Source organism: Amyelois transitella, chromosome Z (assembly GCF_032362555.1).
Source record: "Amyelois transitella isolate CPQ chromosome Z, ilAmyTran1.1, whole genome shotgun sequence".
In the NCBI taxonomy this organism is placed as follows: Eukaryota; Metazoa; Arthropoda; class Insecta; order Lepidoptera; family Pyralidae; genus Amyelois; species Amyelois transitella.
Window position 1 is genome coordinate 2,314,060 of NC_083535.1, and position 9,700 is coordinate 2,323,759.

Consider the following 9,700-nt stretch of genomic DNA (forward strand, 5'->3'; position numbering starts at 1 on the left):
ACCGCCACCAAAGGGAAGATCTTCCGCCAGGCTAGGTGTTATGCCTGGGGAACCGCGGCTCCGACGATGTTGTGTCGGAGGTTGTATTTTTATAGCTCCAATCCGTGAAATCTCTGAAATCGCGATTTGGGTTCTTCGCTGCTATTGGCTGAGCGCGTCAATTTCTTCGCGATGATTGACAGTTGTTGTGTGATTTGATGTTGTTGACGAGTGGCGTAGAGATGTCGCCACATGGTAATTTCGTTATACAAGATAGTAGTTTTTTATAAGTAACTATATATTTAAAAAAAAACCTAGTTTTTAGATAGGTCCTTCTTTAGATAGGTAACTATTTATAGGTACCCACGCTAGGGATGTGTGGTCCCTTACACACTCCAACTCTTTTCTTAGCTCCGCTATGGTAATTTCGTTATACAAGATAGTAGTTTTTTATAAGTAACTATATATTTAAAAAAAAACCTAGTTTTTAGATAGGTCCTTCTTTAGATAGGTAACTATTTATAGGTACCCACGCAAAATTTCAAGAAAATTTGTTTAGTAGATAACGCGTGATAGAACAACAAACAAATAATCTTACTTTCGCGTTTATAATGTCGGAAGTATTCATTCTGCATAAGTTTGTTTGTTTGTATTATCTTTATTGCATATAAATTTACACAGTAACAAGAAAATAGTATGTACATAGTTATAAAAAAAGTATAAGTACGAAAGTAACACATTTTCCAAACCAAAATTCAGCTGGGATGGTAAAGGGAGTTTTATTTTTCGCTTTTTGCTATCAAAATTTTATAGTACTGCGGCATTGAGCCACCCTTGTGCGTGAGTCTGACTTACATTTGCATGAGATTTGTAAATGCAAAATAAAAAAAAAACTCTATAAAATCCACAGAGATTACTTAGCTATTGCTCAATGAAATGTATGAAACTACGTATGACCGTAACTAAAGCGTTATTACTATTATACTGAAAACACTTTTAAGATATTAGTTAGTTATTAAATAAGGAATCTTGCCTTTGCGTTTACCGAACATTAAGCTTTATACCTTAATTAGTTGCATTACATCGACTCGGCAATGACATACATATGTTCTGGAAGGTCAGGTCAAGAGTACCCTTAACCGAATTCACAAAAGTAGGAGGTTCTTAATTCGAATGTATATTTTCTTGCATACGGTTCTGGCAATTCGGGAGAGAGGTGTGGCCTGATCATGTATGTGTGTTTACTCGGCAATTATCAATTCAATACCTGATACTACGACAGAGCAGGACCCAGCGAAAGAGAAGGGTTGTTTTCAGCGCTTTTCAGTGGGAACAGGATGCAATAACTGCATCCGGAATCGATAAACCTTTGCGTTCATATGCTCACCTGGTACTTTGTGTGCAACTACAGTTTCTAACTGGTAAAATAGTTTATACTTTGACTAGCGACCCGTCCCGGCGTCGCTCGGGCAACTGAAACAATGTTTACAGAATTGCTTGCAGTTTGCAACCGAAGCCATCCATGTTCGTATTATACGAAGTGGCAAAGTATATTTGCCTCCATGTTCAGAACAAACCGACTGACTTTTTGTGACTGTAGCTAGGAAATTGATAGGATTGAAGGATCTGTGTATTAAATTCTTGCAACTTGCACTTTCCACTATGTTTTTGATATTTTGATTTATTTACCTTTATGTAGGTATAGTATGTTCCTAGGCAGGGATATATGATATGCATTATATGGCAATCAATATAAATATTTAAGTAAATACCTACCCATTTCAAAAGACATTACTGAGCAGTATACTTGGTAAGAATTTATATTTCTATTAAAAAAAGAGAGACGATGTTTGGATTATCCGTAATTGTCGAATATTCGGAAAAAGAGTAATAGGTGTAAAGGAAGCCGGAGAGGTCAAAAAGGATTGTAGCAAGAGGTAAACCATAGTATCTGCCTACCCCAATGGGAGACAGGCGTGATGGTATGTAAGTAAAATAGAGAATCATTGAACCTATATAGGTGACGAACATTTTTACACAGCGATCCAATTAGCCGTTACAGCCAAAATTATAAAACGCCTACTAGACACATTAAAAAAGGTAGGCAAGTTTAAATATAACAGACACAGCATTGAAACAATGAAAGGATTATATTGTGTAGATATCTAAGCGACAGTTATAGTGATTAGAATTTGGACAGGTAAGATAATATTTTGACGTATCCTATTACAGCCGACAACACAAACCTACATACAATGTTGCTCCACACTACCATAGCACTTTTGACGCGCAGTGATACACGTTTTTAAGAGCGAAACTTTCATGGGTATGACAAGAATAGGATCACAATTTGAAAAGAATAATGCAACCTCATTGGTTTAATAATAGTAATGGCTGGTAATAGACGCTAAAATAGATGTAAAAAAAAGAAAAGAAAAATTTGACCTTTCGGCCGTCATGGCAACCAAACTTCGCAACCGGTTGAGAAAAAGACATTTCAATTCCTTATCGGCAACTAGTTACGAATAAGGATTTTTTTTTCTTTGTAAGCAACTAGTTGCCAACCAAGAAAATTTTTATCGACCATGGCAACTGAGTTTCTCAACCAGTTGTGAAAAATGATTTAAAATTCTTTCTTGACAACAAGTTGCGTCAAAAATAATGGGAAGTAATGGGTTGACAATCTTTGCGGTCAATCCGTACTTATATTAAATCCTATTTCTAGAATTACTGGCCAGGATTATTTTTCCTTTTAATTGATATATGTCAATTAAATAATATGTCATTAATTTTCCCTGTCAAGTCAGTACACATATTTTGTCGCGAACTAGCCTCGCTTGAAAAAAAACGAATTTTATTTCATTGTGATGTCTACTTCAAACATATATCCAAATTCCTCTACAGTAGAATATATAACTACAAGAAGAGGAGGTGTATCAATATTACATGAAGGACGCCGTTATCATCGTAAAAAAATATATAAAAATGGAGACTCATTTTATAAATGCTATGTTAAAAATGGATGCAGAGGTAATTTAACCATAAATGCACGAAATGAAATAATTAAAATAACAAAGGAACATGACGCAGACTGTGAAGCTGATATTGGAAAAAATTTAATTTTGAAAAAGATGGACGACTTGAAGCAAAGGAGCAGTTGTAATTTTATATCGATTCAAAAACAGTATGAGGATGTTGTCAAAGGACTCAAAAACGACGGTTTTCAATTTATAAATAAAATACCACAGTTTAATAACATAAAGACGGGATTATATAATGAAAGAAACAAAGTTTTGGGCGTTGCAAAGTCACGTTTTAATAATTGTCATGATTTTATTGTACCCACTAAATATAAAAATTTTTGTGTTGCTGACTACGTGGATGACGATAAACGAATCATCGTGTTCTGTTCTAATGAAAACAGAAAGGAGATGAATAAGTATCATCATTTTTACGCTGACGGCACTTTTAAGTGTTGTCCGAAAGGATTTTATCAACTATATTCAATACATGGATACAATAAGAATAACAATTCAGTAGCTCCTTTAATTTTTGCTCTGCTGCCGGATAAAAAAACAGAAACATACAAAGTTTTGTTCAGCCTAATCAAGACAAGCATCGGTTGGAACCCCCAAAAAATAACCCTTGATTTCGAAGTGGCAGCAATAAATGCAATTAAAAAAGTATTTCCAAAAATTATATTCAAAGGCTGCTACTTTCATTTTAATCGTTGCTTATGGAAAAAAGCAAAAGCTTTAAATGTCAAATTAAGAACCGAAAAGAGGCATGTTGCACGGTGCGTTGGTTTAGCTCGTCTTCCTGTTCAATACATAGAAAAAGGATATGAATATGTTATGAGCAAAAACCCTAGAAATCCATCTGACGGGTTGCAAAAATTTAATAAATACTTTAATAAACAATGGATAAAGAAAAATGAAATGATGATGTCTTGCTCTTGTGGTAACGAAAATATAAGAACTAATAATAGCCTTGAAGGATGGCATGCGAAAATTAATAGATATATTGGAAGAAAATATCCAACGTTGCCACAATTATTGGATATTCTGTCAACAGAATATAAATCTTATGATTTAAATATTAAAAGTAAAAAGAATAAAGAGTATAAGGCAATTGACGAGGAGATTGACCAGGCGTTGAGTGAATTAGTAGAAAAAAAGATATCTGTTGGTCACTGTTTGGAGATTATTAGCCCTTTTGCAATTTCGTTTTAGCGGTTTAAGTCACTCAGTTAATATAAATAAATGAACACTATTAAAATATATTTGTTTTAATATAACAGGGACAATAACCGCCTCCGTGGTGTAGGTAGTGGTTTGAGCGTTCACGAAGTCACGGGCTACAGCTAGTACGAAATCTATGTACTTATTGATCAGTGTTTGTATTCGATGAGGACATTACTACATTGTTGCGTAAGAAGAAATTAAATTCTTATACTGCAACTAGTGTTTTTGAGAAATTCCTTGTTGGCAACTAGTTGCTTATAAAGAAAAAAAAATCTTTATTCATAACTGGTTGCCGACAAAGAATGAAAATGTCTTTTTCTCAACTGGTTGCGAAGTTTAGTTGCCATGGCGGCCGAAAGGAAATTTGAATTGTTTTTTGATTGCATAAGTTATGTTTGGTATTAAGATAATCGAGTTCACTGATTTTAGATCATAATTTATAATTCAATATAATAAATGAAATGTATTGCATTTAGTTCAAATTACAGTGGAAGTTAAAAATCTAAAGTTCGTTTGTTATTTGTTTCACACAAAAAGGATAGTCCCTCATGAAAATTTAGTCTATCTTTGTGTTTGATTCAAATCGATCTAACTTTTTTTTAGAAATAAATCATTTCTCTGTATTATAAGGAAATCCGAAGAAGGATAAGTATCTGATAACGAAAAATACAAAAGCACAGATACGTAACGCTCGAGCCAATAACAATCGGATGTTTCAGTTTCAGTTCAGTTTTCAGATGCATTGCCGGCCGCTGCGTCGTTGCTAGTTGAGCGAAGCACAGAGCAGAACAAACATTGATGAAAACTGATCGCCAGTCAGCCCGGCCGTGCTCTACTCTGTGAAGTCCTTGGTCAAAATATTTTTTTTAATTTTGAACTAATTAAATTCAGAATGAACATAACGAACTGGTCAAACTTTTCAAATTGGTACTAGGACTTCAGACCAATATAGGAGGTTTTCAACCCTGCACCGACTGCACGACGCATGCGTGCATCCTTGCAGTGCACCAATGAAATTTATATGCAGGTTTATAGGTCCATCAAAAACAAATAGACTTCCTAGGGTGTATCGATTATATTCTAGTGCAATGAACACTTACTGCTATAACGTTATACTGTCCTAGTAGAAATTGTGCAAGTACATAGGTACTGTATATAGAACAAACAAACAGAGGGAATGTATGAAGATTAGGGACGTTATTTTATGACAGTGCAATGCAACAACTTGCAATTTTTCAACTGACTGAATAACACTAGAGAATTGATTCACGTTTGGGACTCACTGTTTTTATCATCGTTTCTTCTACCGAATGGTAGAGACTACATTATTTTTAAAATTTATTTCAGTATAACTGTGGGATATGAAGTACTTAGCTAATATGATTATGCTTAATTATAATTACGAGATTTTTGACGGCAATGAGTGAGAATGCAATCAATAAGTATATCAGTCAATCGCTCTCATTACTGAGAAAGAGTGAAAGTATCGAGTAAATATCAATTCATGAAGGGATAGGCAGAGTCTACATCTTTCTACATGCGACGATCCCTACCTGCATCCATGCATGCAAGCTTCTTGGCTTAGGGTGATCTGCGTCATCATACATTATCAAGTTCTTTGAAGTTTAGACGAGTGTATTTCATTGGTTATTATTGATACATATAACGACGTATATAAACCTAACGGGGTTTTATAAAGACTGACAGGCTCCGTTCAGCTGTAAAGCTGGGCGATGGAATCAACCAATTATTGAACCCATCGCCTAAAAGAAGAAAACCAAGTTTAAACCTTGACTTTAATAATAAGCACGGAAAGAAAAACAACTGACACGCGCTATGTTTTTTCTTCGCTAAGGTCATTGTTGTAAATAAATGTGTTTCTGTTACAACAAACCAAGAAGTGTTGAAAAATTACAAATATAGGTAATTCTTACAATATAGGAAAATTAAATTAAACCAACAACTCATTTGTCATACTTATATATTATTGACCTTTATTAAAAAGAGAGGACATTTTCTGGCAACATTTCCTGGGACTGATAGTTGTAACAATTATGCTGCGGCGCTGCAGCCAACTCAGCAGCGTAATACAAGGTTTCTCCGTCCTGCACCGGCTGTAAATTAGCCAGATTCAAAAACTCCAACTGATTCTGGTGTGGCACTTCTTGGGCGTACCGTTCCACCACCAGCGAAGATGTGTCCCCAACATGAGACCTCATATGGAAATTCAAATGGCTGCTTTGCTTAAACCGCTTACCACATGCGAAACATTCAAAAGGCTGTATGTTAGTGTGAGTTCGCATGTGTTGGCGCAAATGCACGGACTGCGAGAAGCACTTGCTGCAAATGACACATTTGAATGGTTTTATCTTCGTGTGCGTACGTAAATGCTGGTCTAATCCAGCTTTTTGGGTGAAGGCTTTAGGGCAAAACGAGCAGGCAAAGGGCCTAACGCCTGTATGCATCCGCATATGCTGTTGTAGACCGCCCTGTTGGGTGAATCTCTTTGCACAAATCGAGCATTGGTGTGGTTTGATCTTTGCATGGACAATTCTGTTATGCTCATCGTATTGGGCGTTCGTTAGGAAGGTCTGTCTGCATATGTGGCAAGTGAAATTAACTCTATTGACGGGTTGTAGTTGAGGGGTAACGGTAGGGGTTTGGTACACGTCAGTGTCAAGTCTTTTTTCGCAGACTTGGCAGCGAAGGGCGGCTTTCCTACGTTTGGTGTGTTCTTCTCTATAATGCATGGAATAGTCACAACAGTTGAAGAAGATTTGGCGACATTGAAGGTCTGGATACAGCGCTGATGGAAGCGTACAGGTAAATGGGCCTCTGAAAATAGAAATGCTATTGATGTTCAATTAGGAAGACGAAGATTGTCTACGAGATATAAATAAGTATACTCATATTATTATGCCCAAATAAAAGTTGCAAACAAACTATGTAATCTTTAAATAAATATTTTGCTGTGATAGCCAACCAATAATAAATCCTTTTCAGGGTACAAAAGTCTCAAAAAACTCGAAGGCCACGTTCTGAATGGCTAAATGACAGTTAGAGAAGGTAACAATTAAACTACATTAATCCTACTTACTATTATAAAGGCGAAAGTTTGTATGGATGTTTGTTACTCTTTCACGCAAAAACTACTGAACCGATTACCATGAAATTTGGTATGTAGGTAGCTGAAGACCCAGAATAACACATAGGCTACTTTTTATCCCAGAGTTCCCGCGGGATTGATAGGGTTTCCATGCGGACGAAGTCGCGGGCGGCCTCTAGTACTATATAAATCATCTAATTATATATTTCCCGATAATTTTAAGGATCTGTCATACTCGTAGTAAAATTGAAAATTTACGGAAAATGTGTTACATATAACCTTAGATCAACAGACGGCTTCCCCGCTTTATGCTTGGCCTTCTTCACGGCCCCTTCCAACCGTGACCTTTTGAGGCTCAAGTTCAGATCTAGATCGTACCCTTCAATTTTCACAATGAGGTAGGATACATCTTCGGAGAATGTTCTAGTTGTAATGCCATCCTGGACGATGGTAGGGTCTGAGTCGTTAGTCTTTTGGGGGATAAACTTGAAACCGCAGAAGTCATTGAAAATCTGGGGAATTTATTTGACGAAAATGTCTCATTTGGAAATATTCACTGTATTTCCACTTTCCAACGCATATTATATATGACAACTAATACTACTAGTTACTGTTTCGCTTATTATTAAAACATGGAAAGGGACTGCGGGTTTTTTTTCACGCGATAAAAACTTCATCTCTCGTACCATACTATAAAAGCAAGAGGCCAATCTAAATTTTTTACATCTCGTCTTGACTGACGATCTATATTGAGTGACTCAAGAAATACTATTGCACTACTGAAGCCCACAACGCCGATACGCGAGTGAGGCCACGAAGTAATACATACCTACATACATACATATGGTCACATCTATATCCCTTGCGGAGTAGACAGAGCCAACAGCCTTGAAAAGGCTGAATGGCCACATTCAGCTATTTGGCTTAATGATAGAATTGAGATTCAAATAGTGACAGGTTGCTAGCCCATCGCCTAAAAAAGAATCCCGAACCCCGAACGAAGTAATCTATTTAAAAAAACCCGTAAAAAAAAAAAAAAACTGTTTTCCTAAACACTTACCTGGTCGCTAGACCTAATAAACGGGGCTATATGATCGCTCTCGCTGCCGGAAGTGTCGGCGTCATGCTGCATGTTCTTGTGGTTCTGTAGGGCTACCGGGTTGTAGAACGACTTCTTACATCGGTGACAGACAAAAGTCGCTGGGCCCTGGTCTTCTGTGTACATCTTGAACTACGAGACAAAAATCTATCAGTCAAATTTCTGTCTTGTTTATTTGGTAAACCGCTCAGATGCAGTATGTCGGCAAAATAAGTTTCATTCTATACCTTTCAGCAATTCTTATGATAAATTTAAAATTGTACAGTACATTTAATATGAATAGGGTATATTTTTAAGTACTTACCTGAACAGGATTAGTGTTAGCATTTTGTATCACGACAGGGGGATTCGTCATGTGGTTGGAACCCAAATGTGTTCCTGGCAATTCTTCCATAATTTGTTCTGTAATTTTTTTTAATTAGTACCTTTTTAAGTTTGGTGAATCCATACTAATTTATAAATGTGAAAGTGTGTTTGGTTTTACAATTACTGAACCGAAATTTTTCCCCTTCAAAAGATCTCCATGAAATTTTGCAAAGTATGGAAAAGGGATTATGGTGTCTATAGCCGTGGAGCATAAATAAGAAATATTGGTAGAAGAGGAATTTCATAACGCGGGCAGACCCACCGGCAGAAGGTAGCTCGCTTTTTGTAAGTAAATTCTATAACTCGGGTAAGTATCTATCTTTGGATTTAAAGAATAAATACAATGACAGTTCACTCATAAAACTGAAAAGAAAAGTATATATACACAAAGTTACAAGATATAGGCAATAGAAGCACAAAGGTATTAAACTGTGTTAGTCGTAGACATCTAAATAGGTTTTTTATTATGTTATCTGATTTAAACATTCTTAAATAACTTTTATGACTTTTTTCATCACTTTCTTGTGAATAAATAAGCGAGTTGGAATAAGCACAATCATTAAGTGCAAGCCTTAAAAAATCTTGATATACCCTTAATAATTATTATGAGGTATATAAAATAATAGGTATGCGTTTTTTTTGTAAACTGAGTTTGTAACCGCAACCTATCGCAACGCTTTTTCATGAAAAACTTCTAATAGCATTATTTACTTGAAAAGCGCGTTTGGTAGGTAAATTTTGTTGACAGAGGATACAAAGAGTCAACCTATACAATCCTTACAATCTTACCTTATCGGGTTAATTCAGTAGATTTCAAAACCAGTGTTGAAAAAAATTGTTCTCATCTTAAAAAATATTCTGATAACTTTCAAACAATTAAATTCACCGCCAAATCCACAAACATTT

The 9,700-nt window shown here is 35.8% G+C and overlaps 2 protein-coding genes across 2 annotated transcripts; one reads left to right on the plus strand and one right to left on the minus strand.

The window, feature by feature from the left end:
• Positions 1 to 2,421: 2,421 nt before the first annotated feature.
• On the plus strand, positions 2,422 to 4,475 carry LOC132903950 (uncharacterized). Its single transcript, XM_060953636.1, has one exon. It carries the CDS (start codon positions 2,847 to 2,849, stop codon positions 4,209 to 4,211), a length of 1,365 nt encoding a protein of 454 aa, XP_060809619.1. The 5' UTR covers positions 2,422 to 2,846; the 3' UTR covers positions 4,212 to 4,475.
• A 1,745-nt stretch (positions 4,476 to 6,220) lies between these two features.
• LOC106132524 (zinc finger protein 235-like) lies at positions 6,221 to 8,822 on the minus strand. The gene is made up of 4 exons (XM_060953734.1): positions 8,733 to 8,822; positions 8,390 to 8,560; positions 7,609 to 7,841; positions 6,221 to 7,058 (listed from the first exon to the last, which is right to left on the minus strand). The coding sequence occupies exons 1-4, from the start codon at positions 8,820 to 8,822 to the stop codon at positions 6,221 to 6,223; spliced, it is 1,332 nt and encodes a 443-aa protein (XP_060809717.1).
• Positions 8,823 to 9,700: the final 878 nt, after the last annotated feature.